At 47.1% G+C, this 16,064-nt stretch overlaps 1 protein-coding gene across 5 annotated transcripts in view; it reads right to left on the reverse strand.

Moving 5' to 3' along the window:
- The window catches only part of slc23a3 (solute carrier family 23 member 3), a 112,297-nt gene extending 103,545 nt beyond the window's left edge, over positions 1–8,752 (reverse strand). The window contains exons 1-2 of one of the 5 annotated variants that reach the window (XR_010963377.1): positions 8,482–8,751; positions 955–1,115 (exon numbers count right to left, since the gene is read on the reverse strand). Coding sequence is in view for 3 of the 5 variants with exons in the window: in XM_067987035.1 (XP_067843136.1) it covers positions 955–1,115; positions 8,482–8,592 (272 nt within the window). In the remaining 2 variants the exon portion in view is untranslated. Of the gene's footprint in view, positions 1–954; positions 1,116–8,481 lie in introns of all 5 variants that reach the window. The other 4 variants (XM_067987035.1, XM_067987032.1, XM_067987033.1 and 1 more) reach the window with 4 other exon arrangements.
- Positions 8,753–16,064: the final 7,312 nt, after the last annotated feature.

The following is a 16,064-nucleotide window of genomic DNA, read 5'->3' on the forward strand; positions in this document are numbered from 1 at the left end:
TGCCGTCCTTTGGGTGAGACATTAAACCACGGTCGTGTCTACCTGTTCCGTTGTATCAGGTGAAGAAAAGGAAGGTCTCGCATTTGTAGAGCACCTTTCATGTTCCCAGGACATCCCAAGCCGCTTCCCAACCAATCAATTGGTTTTCCAAGTGTTGCTTTGTCGGAAAATATGCACCCATTTGTGCACAGCAAGGTCCCACAGACAGCAATGAGATAAATGAGCAGTTGGTGTTGGTTGAGGGAGCTTTACAAACGCTTCACTCTATCTGGAAATCAAATATGATTGGAGAAAGAACGGAGGTGAGAATTTTTTAAGAGCAGTGAGCTGGCTATGTTCCTTCAATGGATCAAAAACGTGACATTCAATCCAGAAGAAGTCCCACAGTTTCCAGTAGAGATTCCCTCTTTAACATCAGATGGATCAACAAAAGCGAGGAATGAAAGTGTACTTCAGAGAGCACAGATGCCACCCTAAGATACAGATAGGCCAAGTTCCTAAGATGAAGACCCATTTGGTCTCATCCTTCCAGAATACATAGGAACAGGAGTAGGCCATTCAGCCCCTCGAGCCTGTTCTGCCATTCAATTAGGTCATGGCTGATCTGCATCTCAACTCTATTTACCCGCCTTGGTTCCATTACCTAACAAAATTCTATCAATCTCAGACTTGAAATTTTCAATTGACCCTCGGCCTCAACAGCATTCTGGGGGGAGAGAGTTCCAGATTTCCACTCCCCTTTGCGTGAAGAAGTGCTTCCTGACATCGCCCCTGAACGGCCTAGCTCTAATTTTAAGGTGAGGCCCCTGTGTTTCTGGACTCCCCCCCACCAGAGGAAATAGATTCTCTCCATCTACCCTATCGAACTCCTCTTTATCATTTTAAACATCGGGATCAGATTACATGGATGGGGTTTCTCGAATGGGAGTAACGGGCGATTGAAAACCTGAATACCTGCTGCCCAGTGTGGTTTGTAGCAAGGTAGAGATGCCGGAGGAGAAGAGGCTGGTGGCCATGAACTGGTAGCCGTGCTGGCGGGCGTTCTGGTTCAACGGGAGGGCATCGATCAGGAGGCAGTGAACGGCCTGCAGGAGGGATGCCTGCACCAACACGTGCTGAGGGGAGAGAAAAGGAAACCATGATTACTATCACAGGATGACCAAGACCAAACAAAGGCAAGGGACACAACCCACAGCGGTGTACAGGTACTCGGGGGGCAGCGTGGCGATTGGTATTGGCAAAATAGCCTTCCTTGTTTGTAGGTTACGTCAGCAGCACCTCTTTCCCCTTCCACCTCCACCAACTAGAAAGACGTGAGCAGCGATGCTGCGTAAACACCATCGCCTCCAAGTTCCGTTCCAAGTCGCGCACCGTCCCGACTTGGAAATATATCGACCGTTCCTTCATCGTCGCTGGGTCGAAATCCTGGAACTCCCTTCCTAACAGCACCTTCACCACACGGACCGCAGCGGTTCAAGAAGAAGGCCCACCACCACCTTCTCAAGGGGCAACGAGGGATGGGCAATAAATGCCGGCCTCGCCCAAATCCCGAGAATGAATTTTACAAAGGCTTTGAACTTTACAGCATCAGTTTCTGTACTAGATGAACTCGCAACCCCTAACAACAGTCTAGAGGTGTTGGTCAAACAGTTTCACAGTACACAGAAGGAGATTAAGAGACTGCAATATGTGTTGGGACCAATGCTGACAAGATTATGAGGGGCCTAGATAGAGTAGACAGGAAGGACCTGTTTCCCCTAGCGGAGAGTTCATAGAATCATAGAAGTTACAACATGGAAACAGGCCCTTCGGCCCAACATGTCCATGTCGCCCAGTTTATACCACTAAGCTAGTCCCAATTGCCTGCACTTGGCCCATATCCCTCGATACCCATCTTACCCATGTAACTGTCCAAATGCTTTTTAAAAGACAAAATTGTACCCGCCTCTACTACTGCCTCTGGCAGCTCGTTCCAGACAATCACCACCCTTTGAGTGAAAAAATTGCCCCTCTGGATCCTTTTGTATCTCTCCCCTCTCACCTTAAATCTGTGCCCCCTCGTTATAGACTCCCCTACCTTTGGGAAAAGATTTTGACTATCGACCTTATCTATGCCCCTCATTATTTTATAGACTTCTATAAGATCACCCCTTAACCTCCTACTCTCCAGGGAATAAAGTCCCAGTCTGTCTAACCTCTCCCTGTAAGTCAAACCATCAAGTCCCGGTAGCATCCTAGTAAATCTTTTCTGCACTCTTTCTAGTTTAATAATATCCTTTCTATAATAGGGTGACCAGAACTGCACACAGTACTCCAAGTGTGGCCTCACCAATGCCCTGTACAACTTCAACAAGACATCCCAACTCCTGCATTCAATGTTCTGACCAATGAAACCAAGCATGCTGAATGCCTTCTTCACCACCCTATCCACCTGTGACTCCACTTTCAAGGAGCTATGAACCTGTACTCCTAGATCTCTTTGTTCTATAACTAGAGGACATAGATTTAAGCTGATTGGCGGAAGGATTAGAGGGGACATGAGCAAAAACTTTTTTACCCGGAGGGTGGTGGGTGTATGGAATTCGCTGCCCGAATTGGTGGTAGAGGCAGGGACCCTCAGCTCTTTTAAAAAGTACCTGGACCTGCACCTGAAGTGCTGAAAGCTGCAGGGCTACGGACCGGGTGCTGGAAGGTGGGAATAGAATGGGCACCTGGTTGTTCTTCGTGCCGGCGCGGACACGATGGGCCGAATGGCCCCCTTCTGTGCTGTATCTTTTCTATGGTTCTATTAGCAAAGCAACCCCCCCGCCCCCACACCCCACACACACACAAGGTGACGTTCAAAGAACAGCAGCGAAGCAGATTCCAAATGTAAAGGAATGGGTTGGAGGAAAGATCAGGGAGAGCCCCACAACCTAAAGAGATCCTTGGGGCAGATGTTTGTGTGTTTCTGGGGGGGTGGGGGGAAGTGTCCAGACTGTCGACCCCAGCCTGGGCAGCCAGAGGGTATGGATTGCCCAGCAGCTTGGGGCAAGCAGATGCCCAAGGTCAGCCAGGTAGGATCGGGAGCCTGCCAACCCCATGCTGATTGGGTGCCCTCCTCCGTGACCCCACATACACCGGGTGGGTCAGCATTCGTGGGCACCAGCGGGCATTAGTGCTGGCATCAGGACCCGTGGAATTTCCAGGCTCAATTCTTTAGTGCTCGACGTAATTCTAGACTCAACGTCTTGTATCTGCTACAACAACTTCCATTGATGTAGCACTTTGTATCAAATATCCCAAGGCACCTCACAGGAGTGATTATCAGACAAAATTTGACACCGAGCCACGTAAGGAGATATTAGGACAGGTGACCAAAAGCTTGGCCAAAGAGGTAATGTTTTAAGGAGCGTCTTTAAAGGAGGAGAGAGAGGTAGAGAGGTTTAGGGAGGGAATTCCAGAGCTTCGGACCCAGACAGCTGAAGGCACGGCCCGCCAACGGTGGAGCGATGAAAATCGGGGATGCACAAGAGGCCAGAATTGGAGGAGCGCAGACATCTCGGAGGGTTGTAGGGCTGGAGGAGGTTACAGACATGGGCGGGGGGGCGAGGGGGTGCGAGGCCATGGAGGGATTTGAACACAAGGATGAGAATTTTAAATTTAAAGTTGTTGTTCCTTCTGACTTTTTGCACCCAGGGAATGGGTAGTCCCTCGGGGGTTAATGGTCAGGAAAAGCTGCACTTATACTTCATTACTACTGTGGTGTTAGTAGGTAATCAATTAATTATATATGGGATGGTACAGAGCAGCTGAGACAGTCACAGAGACAGTAATTCAATCAAGCAGCTCGTAAATATCAACAGAAGACAAGGGGCTAAATTACCTCCTTAACCTCACCTCCTGACACATGTGATTCTTCACACTGCCTGACCGAATATTCAATTTAACTCAATAATGTTCAATTTTGAGGCATCCCCATGACACAAGTGAATGGTTAACACAGATGTAAAGGCACATGGAGTGACATGGCCAGTGCTATTCAATGGCAAATCAGCCAGGTGGTTTGAAAATTGCCTTGATAATGGAAAAGAGAAGGTGAGGATCAAAGAGCACGGGTCCTTCCAGTGACTGGTGTCATAGAATCATACAGCACAGAAGGAGGTCATTCGGCCCATCATGCCTGAGCCGGCTCTTTGAAACAGCTGTCCAATTTAGTCCCATTCCCCCTGCTCTTTCCCCATAACCCTGCAGTATTTCCCTTCAACTATTTATCCAATTCCCTTTTGAAAGTTACTATTGAATCTGCTGCCACCGCCCTTTCAGGCAGTGAATTCCAGATCATAACAACTCGCTGCGTAAAAAAAATTCTCCTCATCTCCCCTCTGGCTCTTTTGCCAATTACCTTAAATCTGTGTCCTCTGGTTACCGACCCTCCTGCCAGTGGGAAACAGTTTCTCCCTTATTTACTCTGTCATAATGTCTTATTGATGACTGGAAGAATATCTTATTGCTTTGTTTTTTAGTTTTAAGGAAGCAAGGATATGTTAATTTTGTTTTCCTATTCTCATTTGCCTCCACTCCTCTCCTGAAGGCGCTGGTCCTTGCTGGGGTACGGTGCTGACAGCTCTCCACCACCTACCCCAGTGCCCGACCTTCAGGTGTGAGCCTAGCAATCTGCTCGGCATTAGGTGACACGATCGTGTCCTTACCCGCCATTCATTTTCCGGCATGGATCGTTGGAAAGCAGGCACAACAACAACAACAACAACAACAATAATAATAATAATAATAATAATAATAATAACAACAACAACAACTCAGAGCGCCTTTAATGAAGTAAAACATCCCAAGGTGTTTCACAGGAGAGATTATCAGATCAAATTTGACACCGAGCCACATAAGGAGATATTAGGACAGGTGACCAAAAGCTTGGTCAAAGAGGTAGGTTTTAAGGAGCGTCTTAAAGAAGGAGAGAGAGGCGGGAGAGGCGGAGAGGTTTAGGGAGGGAATTCCAGAGCTTAGGGACCTAGGCAGCTGAAGGCACGGCCGTCGATGGTGGAGCGATGAAAACCGGGGATGCGCAAGGGGCCAGAATTGGAGGAGCGCAGAGATCTCGGAGTGTTGTAGGGCTGGAGGAGGTTACGGAGATAGGGAGAGGGCGAGGCCAATGGAGGGATTTGAACACAAGGATGAGAATTTTAAAATGGAGGCGTTGCTGGACCAGGAGCCAATGTAGGTCAGCGAGCACAGGGTGTGATGGGTGAACGGGACTCGGTGCGAGTTAGGATAAGGGTGGCAGAGTTCTAGATGAGAACATGTCTCGCTCCTTCTTGAAACCCATTGAGGTTTCTTGTTCCATCTCCAGTGCTGGGAATCTGTTCCACATACTTACCACCCTTTTAATAAAAAAAAGTTCCTCCTGGATTTCCAATTTTCTTTTGTTGTCCTTAATTTGTAAATTGTGTTTAGAATTCTGCACGAGGCAGAAAGCTTACTTGGATCCAATTTGGACCCAAGATAGTCATGACCTGATGGCTGATATTTTCCCCTCCTTAGCCCAGCGGTGCTGAGGTCAATTGTATCTAACTGAATTACACCCCAAACTGAGATGAGGCAACTCAGCACAGACCAGGGATCGAATGCAGGCCTGGTCTGCATGGCTCAGTACTACACTGGATAATACCATTACCCACTAGACTATTGGGGGAGCCAGGCTGCAAGTATTACAAACATACGAACTAAGAGCAGGAGTAGGCCATTCGGCCCTTCGAGCCTGCTCTGCCATTTGATAAGATCATGGCTGATCTGATTGTGACCTCAACCCTACTTCCCCGTCTACCGACTATAACCTTTGACTCCCTTGCTAATCAGGAATCTATCTAACTCTGCCTTAAAAATATTCAATGACCCTGCCTCCACCGCTCTCTGGGGAAGGGAGTTCCACAGACTCACGACCCTCTGGGAGAAAAAAATTCTCCTCATCTCCGTCTTAAATGGGAGACCCCTTATATTTAAACTGTGGTCTCTAGTTCTAGTCTCTCCTACAAGGGGAAACATCCTCTCAGCATCTACCCCTTCTTGTCCCCTCAGGATCTTACATGTTTCAATAAGATCACCTCTCATTCTTCTAAACTCCAGTGTATACAGGCCCAACGTGTCCAACCTTTCCTCATAAGGCAACCTCCACATCCCAGGAATCAGTCGAATGAACCTTCTCTGAACCGCCTCGAAAGCAATTATGTCCTTTCTTAAATAAGGAGACCAAAACTGCACACAGTCTCACCAATGCCTTGTATAACCGTAGCAAAATATCTCTACTTTTATATTCCATTCCCCTTGCAATAAATGACAACATTCCATTTGCCTTCCTAATCACTTGCTGTAACTGCATAGTAATTTTTTGTAATTCATGTACTAGGACACCCAGATAGATCCCTCTGTACCTCAGAGTTCTGCAATCTCTCTCCATTTAAATAATATACTGCTTTTCTATCCCTCTTGCCAAAGTGGACGAGTTCACATTTTCCCACATTATACTCCATCTGCCAAATTTTTGCCCACTCACTTAACCTATCTATATCCCTTTGCAGACTCCTTATGTCCTCTTCACAACTTACTTTCCTACCTACCTTTGTGTCATCAGCAAATTTAACAACCATACATTCGGTCCCTTCATCCAAGTCATTGATATAGATTGTAAATAGTTGAGGCCCAAGCACTGATCCCTGTGGCACTCCACTCGTTACATCTTGCCAACCTGAAAATGAGCCATTTATGCCTATTCTCTGTTTCCTGTTAGCTAACCAATCCTTTATCCATGTTAATATGTTACCCCTACACCATGAGCTCTTATTTTGTGTAGTAGCCTTTGATGTGGCACCTTGTCAAAGGCCTTCTGGAAATCCAAGTACACCACAAACACAGGATCCCCTCTATCCACGTTGCTTGTATTGATGTGCCTGTACCAGCTGCCAGCACAGGCAGTGACTGTTGATATATTCCATGTCCTTGATGCAAGATGGTGTTCTTGAAAGAAACAAACTTGCATTCATAAAGCACCTTTCACATCTTCAGGGCATCCCAAAGCCCTTTACTAATGAGCTAATGAAGTACTTTTGAAGTGTAGTCACAGTTGTAATATAGGAAAATGGGGAAGCCAATTTGTGCACAGCAAGATCCCACAAACAGCAATATGATAATGAGCAGATAATCTGTTTTTAGTGATGTTGGTTGAGGGATAAATAATGGCCCAGGACACCGGGGAGAACTCTCCCGCTCTTCTTCAAAATAGTGTCCATGGGATGTTTTACATCCACCTGAGAGGGCAGATGGGACCTCGGTTTAAAGTCTAGTTGGATCAGCGCTCCCTCAGTATTGGCTGGTCGAAGCTAGAAGTTCCAGTCCCACTGTGTTGTACCATTTATAGTGTTAAATTAGTTTTGGTTCTGGTTAGTTTTCATTAATATGTAACACGTTAACCCATTAAGACATCTTATAAATGATGTAATCCTCTTCGGTGCGTCTGCGCGATACTATCATTGCTTTTCTCACGGTTTGTATCTTACTATCTCATCTTACTATCAGGTCCAGGCCGTGGGGCTCCAGAAATATCCCAGGGTGGCGTTGTGAGGGCAGGGACCTAAAGCAAGGGATCTTCACCCCCACTGAACATTCCCCACACACTACGAAGGTGGAAATCTCCTTTGGAAGCTAATTCCCAGCTCCTGAGAGATAAGCGGCAGTGGCCACAGCCCCTAAAATGTCATGTAATCTAACAGTGGTATGGTAGTGTAGTGGTTATGCTACTGAACTAGTAATCCCAGAGGCTTGAACTACTAGTCCAGTATGGAACATAAGTTCAAATCTCATTTTGAATTTCGTTTAAAAAGGCTAGACATAAATCAGTAAAAGTGACCATCCGATTGTCGTAAAAACCCGACTGGTTCACTAATGTCCTTTAGGGAAGGAAACCTGCCGTCCTTACCCGGCCTGGCCTATACCAGTCCCACATCAACATGGTTGACTCTTAACTGCCGTCTCAGGGCAAGTAGGAAGGAACTTGCATTTATATCGTGCCTTTCAGGACGTCCCAACTCGCTTCACGTCCAATGAGATAGTTTTGAAGTGTAGTCACTGTTGTAGTTTAGCAGCCAATTTGCACACAGCAAGATCCCACAAACTACGGGTGGGCAATAAATGCCGGCCTTGTCAGCGACGTCGGTATCCCGCGCATAAATTCCTTTCTTAAAAAAAATCATAAAATCTATAAAGGTGCCTCCACATGAGGCACTCTGAGAATGCCACGCATACAAACTCTACCCAAGCAGAAAGAAAAATGCCATTCAGTAATCACGAGGTGAATTTTTACAAGCAGCGTCCAGCAGTGCAGCCAGATCTTCTCGAAGAAATACATTCGTGGCAAAGACAAATGAAAGAAGTAACCAAACACGCCCTTACAATGGCACAGCGTCGCTCTGTCGAGCTGCCTTCTCTCCCTACCTGTATGGCAAACAAGGTGCTCAGGATCCAAGGAGGCTGCTGGTGAACTGGGTATCTGGCGATCTCGGGCTGCCTCGTTGGGCCTTGCTCTGGGCCCTGGCTCTCCTCCATGGTTCCCAGCTATCACCAGTCTGCCCCCTCTTCGCTCCCGACTGACATTGTACGACGGGTTTCAAGCTTCTGGTTGGCTTGCGTGAGAGGTGAAGGGAGAGAGAGAGAAGAACAAAGAGTGAGAGATGAGAGTGCAGATCTCCTGAGCAGCCCTATGGAGTCAGCTTGACCTTTGCCTCTTTGGTGTGTAATTGATTGGGATCAAGCACTAATAAATTTAACATTAACCCGGGTGATCCAACTGGGTAACCTCTGCTTATTCCAATGTTCATTAAAGTTAGAGGCATCCCTACTTTCCACTTTATAGTCTGATTATGAAATCTACAACCATATAAAATACATTGTCCCCTGACAGAGTGTCTGTTGTTAATTCACCCTCCTCATCTTGCTTTTCAAAGTTATCTAGAACCTGGGGACTGGGTGGCAAATGTTGGGAGTCCAGACTCGACTATACCAATGCTCTCCTGGACGGCCTCCCATCTTCCATCCTCCGTAAACTTCAGCTCATCCAAAACTCTGCTGCCCTAACTCACACCAAGTCCCGTTCACCCATCACCCCTGTGCTCGCTGACCTACATTGGCTCCTGGTCCAGCAATGGCTCAAATTTAAAATTTTCATCCTTGTTTTTAAATTCTCGTCCTTCCCTATCTCTGTAACGCCCCCCCCCCCCCCCACCGCCCGTCCCCGACAGCCTTACAACCCACCGAGATCTCTGCGCTCCTCCAATTCTGGCCTCTTGCACCTTCCCCAATTTTCATCGCTCCACCATTGGCGTTTGTGCCTTCAGCTACCGAGGTCCTAAGCTCTGGAATTCCCTTCCTAAACCTCTCTGCCTTTCTCTCCTCCTTTAAGACACTCCTTAAAACCCACCTCTTTGACCAAGCTTTTGATCACCTGTCCTAATATCTTCCATGTGGCTCAGTGTCAATTTTTGTCTGCTAACGCTCCTGTGAAGCGCCTTGGGACGTTTTACTATGATAAATAGCGCGGTATAAATGCAAGTTGTTGTTGTTTTGCACTGGGAGGGTCGGAGGCGGGGGGGTGGTGGGACCATGCCATCTTAGTTGCCGACACCATTAGTGGCAGGCAAAGGCAGTAAAAATCGAGCCCCTGGAGTTGAACCAGCTAAAAACCATGCAGCCTAAGCGTACAGAGCACAAATAAGCTGCCGTTTTCTCTGTTTGCTGCTGATACCTGTCAGTAGAAAGAGTGCAGTGATGATATTTAGCTCCTTGGTTCCCTGTGATGTTTACACTGCGCAGATCCTGAGTAAATAAGTGAACAATTAACAGATTAGCAATTGCAATAACAAGAAGTATAGATGGTCGACCATTCACTTCAAGTATAACAGATTAAACAGAAACTGGCAGCTTGAAAGAAAGAATTTGCATTTATATAGCGCCTTTCACAACCTCGAGATGTCCCCCAAAGTGCTACACAGCCACTTTTTTTTTAAAAAAGTGCAGTCACTGACGTAATGTAGGAAATGCAGCATCCAATTTGCACTCAGCAAGGTAATCTGTTTCAGTGGTGTTGGCTGAGGGACAAATATTGGCCCAGGACACCGGGGAGAACTCCCCTCTGCTCTTCTTCAGAATAGTGGCCATTGGGATCTTTTACATCCACCTGAGAGGGCAGACAGGGCCTCAGTTTAAAGTCTCATCTGAAAGACAGCACCTCCATGACAGCGCAGCACTCGCCCCGTTCTGTACTGGGCGCTTAAGTTTCCGGAGTGGGGACTTGGACCTTGTGACTCAGACGCAAGAGTTCTACCCACTGACACCAAAATGGGGACAAGGGATAGTTCAGTGGTGCCGAACACTGAGTCCTTTCCCACCTGGTCAGTGCTCTCAAATGCTGATCATCTCCTCCTTTGTGAATCATTTACTCGAATTCTTATATGTTCGCCTTTCAAAATCCAACTTCAAACAGACACGGGAAACAGCAAGGGAAACAGTTTCCAGATTTTCCTCCAAAACAGGAGCAAAGCCGGGATTATTCTTCGTATAGTTCTGACCCGCCCCATAAAGAATTGTGGGACTGCCGAGGTTTTAAAACGTGCAATTTTGTTTTGTGCGGGCGAGGAATTAGGGCAGTCAATCACAACGCAGCTGCAACGATGATCCTTTAACTCTTCTCGAGCAGCTAAGGATCCACTTACGCTATTTAAAGTTCGTGAATTCAGCTGTGGACTCCCGGTACCTGAACTAATTAACTCAGTGAAAACTCAGAAGGTGTAATTCTACCCAAGAATTACATCGAGTCTCCAGCACAGAAACAGGCCATTCGGCCCAACGGGTCTATGCTGGTGTTTATGCTCCTCACGAGCCCCCTCCCTCCCTACTTCATCTAACCCTATCAGCATATCCTTCTATTCATAGAAACATAGAAAATGGGAGCAGGAGGAGGCCATTCGGCCCTTCGAGCCTGCTCCGCCATTCAATATGATCATGGCTGATCCTCTACCTCAATACCATATTCCCGCTCTCTCCCCATACCCTTTGATGCCTTTTGTGTCTAGAAATCTATCTAGCTCCTTCTTAAATATATTCAGTGACTTGGCCTCCACAGCCTTCTGTGGTAGAGAATTCCACAGGTTCACCACCCTCTGAGTGAAGAAATTTCTCCTCATCTCAGTCCTAAATGTTCTACCCCGTATCCTGAGACTGTGACCCCTCGTTCTGGACCCCCCAGCCATTATAGAATCATAGAATCATAGAAGTTACAACATGGAAACAGGCCCTTCGGCCCAACATGTCCATGTCGCCCAGTTTATACCACTAAGCTAGTCCCAGTTGCCTGCACTTGGCCCATATCCCTCTATACCCATCTTACCCATGTAACTGTCCAAATGCTTTTTAAAAGACAAAATTGTACCCGCCTCTACTAATGCCTCTGGCAGCTCGTTCCAGACACTCACCACCCTTTGAGTGAAAAAATTGCCCCTCTGGACCCTTTTGTATCTCTCCCCTCTCACCTTAAATCTATGTCCCCTCATTATAGACTCCCCTACCTTTGGGAAAAGATTTTGACTATCTACCTTATCTATGCCCCTCATTATTTTATAGACTTCTATAAGATCACCCCTTAACCTCCTACTCTCCAGGGAAAAAAGTCCCAGTCTGTCTAACCTCTCCCTATAAGTCAAACCATCAAGTCCCGGTAGCATCCTAGTAAATCTTTTCTGCACTCTTTCTAGTTTAATAATATCCTTTCTATAATAGGGTGACCAGAACTGTACACAGTACTCCAAGTGTGGCCTCACCAATGCCCTGTACAACTTCAACAAGACATCCCAACTCCTGCATTCAATGTTCTGACCAATGAAACCAAGCATGCCGAATGCCTTCTTCACCACCCTATCCACCTGTGACTCCACTTTCAAGGAGCTATGAACCTGTACTCCTAGATCTCTTTGTTCTATAACTCTCCCCAACGCCCTACCATTAACGGAGTAGGTCCTGGCCCGATTCGATCTACCAAAATGCATCACCTCACATTTATCTAAATTAAACTCCATCTGCCATTCATCGGCCCACTGGCCCAATTTATCAAGATCCCGTTGCAATCCTAGATAACCTTTTTCACTGTCCACAATGCCACCAATCTTGGTGTCATCTGCAAACTTACTAACCATGCCTCCTAAATTCTCATCCAAATCATTAATATAAATAACAAATAACAGCGGACCCAGCACCGATCCCTGAGGCACACCGCTGGACACAGGCATCCAGTTTGAAAAACAACCCTCTACATCCACCCTCTGTCTTCTGTCGTCAATCCAATTTTGTATCCAATTGGCTACCTCACCTTGGATCCCATGAGACTTAACCTTATGCAACAACCTACCATGCGGTACCTTGTCAAAGGCTTTGCTGAAGTCCATGTAGACCACGTCTACTGCACAGCCCTCATCTATCTTCTTGGTTACCCCTTCAAAAAACTCAATCAAATTCGTGAGACATGATTTTCCTCTCACAAAACCATGCTGACTGTTCCTAATTAGTCCCTGCCTCTCCAAATGCCTGTAGATCCTGTCCCTCAGAATACCCTCTAACAACTTACCCACTACAGATGTCAGGCTCACCGGTCTGTAGTTCCCAGGCTTTTCCCTGCCGCCCTTCTTAAACAAAGGCACAACATTTGCTACCCTCCAATCTTCAGGCACCTCACCTGTAGCGGTGGATGATTCAAATATCTCTGCTAGGGGACCCGCAATTTCCTCCCTAACCTCCCATAACGTCCTGGGATACATTTCATCAGGTCCCGGAGATTTATCTACCTTGATGCGCGTTAAGACTTCCAGCACCTCCCTCTCTGTAATATGTACACTCCTCAAGACATCACTATTTATTTCCCCAAGTTCCCTAACATCCATGCCTTTCTCAACCGTAAATACCGATGTGAAATATTCATTCAGGATCTCACCCATCTCTTGTGGTTCCGCACATAGATGACCTTGTTGATCCTTAAGAGGCCCTACTCTCTCCCTAGTTACTCTTTTGCCCTTTATGTATTTGTAGAAGCTCTTTGGATTCTCCTTTGCCTTATCTGCCAAAGCAATCTCATGTCCCCTTTTTGCCCTCCTGATTTCTCTCTTAACTCTACTCCGGCAATCTCTATACTCTTCAAGGGATCCACTTGATCCCAGCTGCCTATGCATGTCAAATGCCTCCTTCTTCTTTTTGACTAGGGCCTCAATCTCCCGAGTCATCCAAGGTTCCCTAATTCTACCAGCCTTGCCCCTCACTTTATAAGGAATGTGCTTACCCTGAACCCTGGTTAACACACTTTTGAAGGCCTCCCACTTACCAGACGTCCCTTTGCCTGCCAACAGACTCACCCAATCAACTTCTGAAAGTTCCTGTCTCATACCATCAAAATTGGCCTTTCCCCAATTTAGAATTTTAACTTTTGGGCCAGACCTATCCTTCTCCATAGCTATCTTAAAACTAATGGAATTATGATCACTGGTCCCAAAGTGATCCCTCACTAACACTTCTGTCACCTGCCCTTCCTTATTTCCCAAGAGGAGGTCAAGTTTTGCCCCCTCTCTAGTCGGGCCATCCACATACTGAATGAGAAATTCCTCCTGAATACACTCAACAAATTTCTCTCCATCCAAGCCCCTAATGCTATGGCTGTCCCAGTCAATGTTGGGAAAGTTAAAGTCCCCTACTATTACCACCCTATTTTTCTTGCAGCTGTCTGTAATCTCCTTACATATTTGCTCCTCAATTTCCCGTTGACTATTTGAGGGTCTGTAGTACAATCCTATCAAAGTGATCTCTCCCTTCTTATTTTTCAGTTCTACCCATATAGACTCAGTGGGCGAACCCTCGGATATATCCCCTCTCACTACTGCCGTGATGTTCTCCCTAATCAAGAACGCAACTCCCCCTCCTCTCTTACCTCCTGCTCTATCTTTCCTATAGCATCTGTACCCTGGAACATTGAGCTGCCAGTCCTGCCCCTCCCTTAGCCATGTTTCAGTAATAGCTATAACATCCCAGTCCCATGTACCCATCCATGCCCTGAGTTCATCTGCCTTGCCCATCAGACTTCTTGCATTGAAATAAATGCAGTTTAATCTAGACTTCCCTTGGTCTTTGCCCTGCTTTCTCAGACCATCTGTCCGGTCATGTTCTGCACACTCTCCCTTACTGCCTTTTGTTTCTGTCACCACTTTATTTCCCACTGACTTCTTGCATCGGTTCCCATCCCCCTGCCATATTAGTTTAAACCCTCCCCAACAGCACTAGCAAACACTCCCCCTAGGACATTGGTTCCAGTCCTGGCCAGATGCAGACCGTCCAATTTGTACTGGTCCCACCTCCCCCAGAACCGGTTCCAATGGCCCAGGAATTTGAATCCCTCCCTCTTGCACCATCTCTCAAGCCACGTATTCATCCTAGCTATCCTGTCATTCCTACTCTGACTAGCCCGTGGCACTGGTAGCAATCCTGAGATTACTACCCTTGAGGTCCTACTCTTTAGTTTAACTCCTAACTCCCTAAATTCAGCTTGTAGGACCTCATCCTGTTTTTTACCTATATCGTTGGTGCCTATATGCACCATAACAACTGGCTGTTCACCCTCCCCCTCCAGAATGTCCTGCAGCCGCTCCGAGACATCCTTGACCCTTGCACCAGGGAGGCAACATACCATCCTGGAGTCTCGGTTGCGTCCGCAGAAACGCCTGTCTATTCCCCTTACAATCGAGTCCCCTATCACTATAGCTCTGCCAATCTTTTTCCTGCCCTCCTGTGCAGCAGAGCCAGCCACAGTGCCATGAACCTGGCCACTGCCACCTTCCCCTGGTGAGCCATCTCCCCCAACAGTATCCAAAACGGTATACCTGTTTTGGAGGGAGATGACCGCAGGGGACCCCTGCACTGCCTTCCGACTCTTCCTCTGTCTGTTGGTCACCCATTCCTCTCTCCCTCATGTGTTTATCTAGCTTCTCCTTAAATGCATCTATGCTATTTGCCTCAACCACTCCATGTGGTAGTGAGTTCCACATTCTAACCACTCTTTGGGTGAAGAAGTTTCTCCTGAATTCCCTATTGGATTTATTGGTGATTATCTTATATTTATGACCTCTAGTTCTGGTCTCTCCCACAAGTGGAAACATTTTCTCTACGTCTACCCGATCAAACCCTCTCATTATCTTAAAGACCTCTATCAGGTCACCCCTCAGCCTTCTCTTTTCTAGAGAAAAGAGCTCCAGCCTGCTCAGCCTTTCCTGATAAGTATATCCTCTCAGTTCCAGGCACACACCCACTGTCTTGTAAAAGGAGTCAGATTTGAGTGTTTGCAGCCCTCTTGTGAAGAACCATCGACTCCTCTGGATACAGATGAGGTTGGCCCTTCAGCCTAATTCACCTACAATCCTCCTACCCCACCTTCTAACTGTTCCTGAAATGATTTTTCTTTGCTCTCTGAATGTGGGCATCGCCTGGAAGCACTCACTTATTGCCCATCCCTAGTTGCCCTGAGAAGATGGCGGTGGGGCTTCTCCTCCAATCCCTGCAGTCCTTGGGCTCCCACAGTGGTGTTGGGTCGGGATTTCCAAGGATCTTGACCCAGTGACGATGAAGGAACCGGAGATATGTGTCCACGTCAGGATGGTGTGTGACTCGGAGGTGACAGTGTTCCCGTGACATTGCACGCTCTTGCCCTTCTTGGTGGTAGAGGTCGCGGGTTTGGGAGGCGCTGTCAAGATAAGCTTGGCGAGTTGCTGCGGTGCATCCTGTCGATCGTACACACAGCAGCCACGGTGCGCCGGTGGTGGAAAGGGTGGATACTGTGCCCAGTGACAGGGGCACGGATCAAGCAAACTGCTTGGTCCTGTACGGAGTCGAGCTTCTTCAGTGTTGTTACGTCTGCACTCATCCAGGTGTGTGGTGAGTTTTCCATCACGCTCCTGACTTGAGCCTTGCAAGTGGTGGAGAGACTTTGAAGGGTGAGG

Source organism: Heptranchias perlo, chromosome 7, assembly GCF_035084215.1.
Source record: "Heptranchias perlo isolate sHepPer1 chromosome 7, sHepPer1.hap1, whole genome shotgun sequence".
Taxonomy (NCBI): domain Eukaryota; kingdom Metazoa; phylum Chordata; class Chondrichthyes; order Hexanchiformes; family Hexanchidae; genus Heptranchias; species Heptranchias perlo.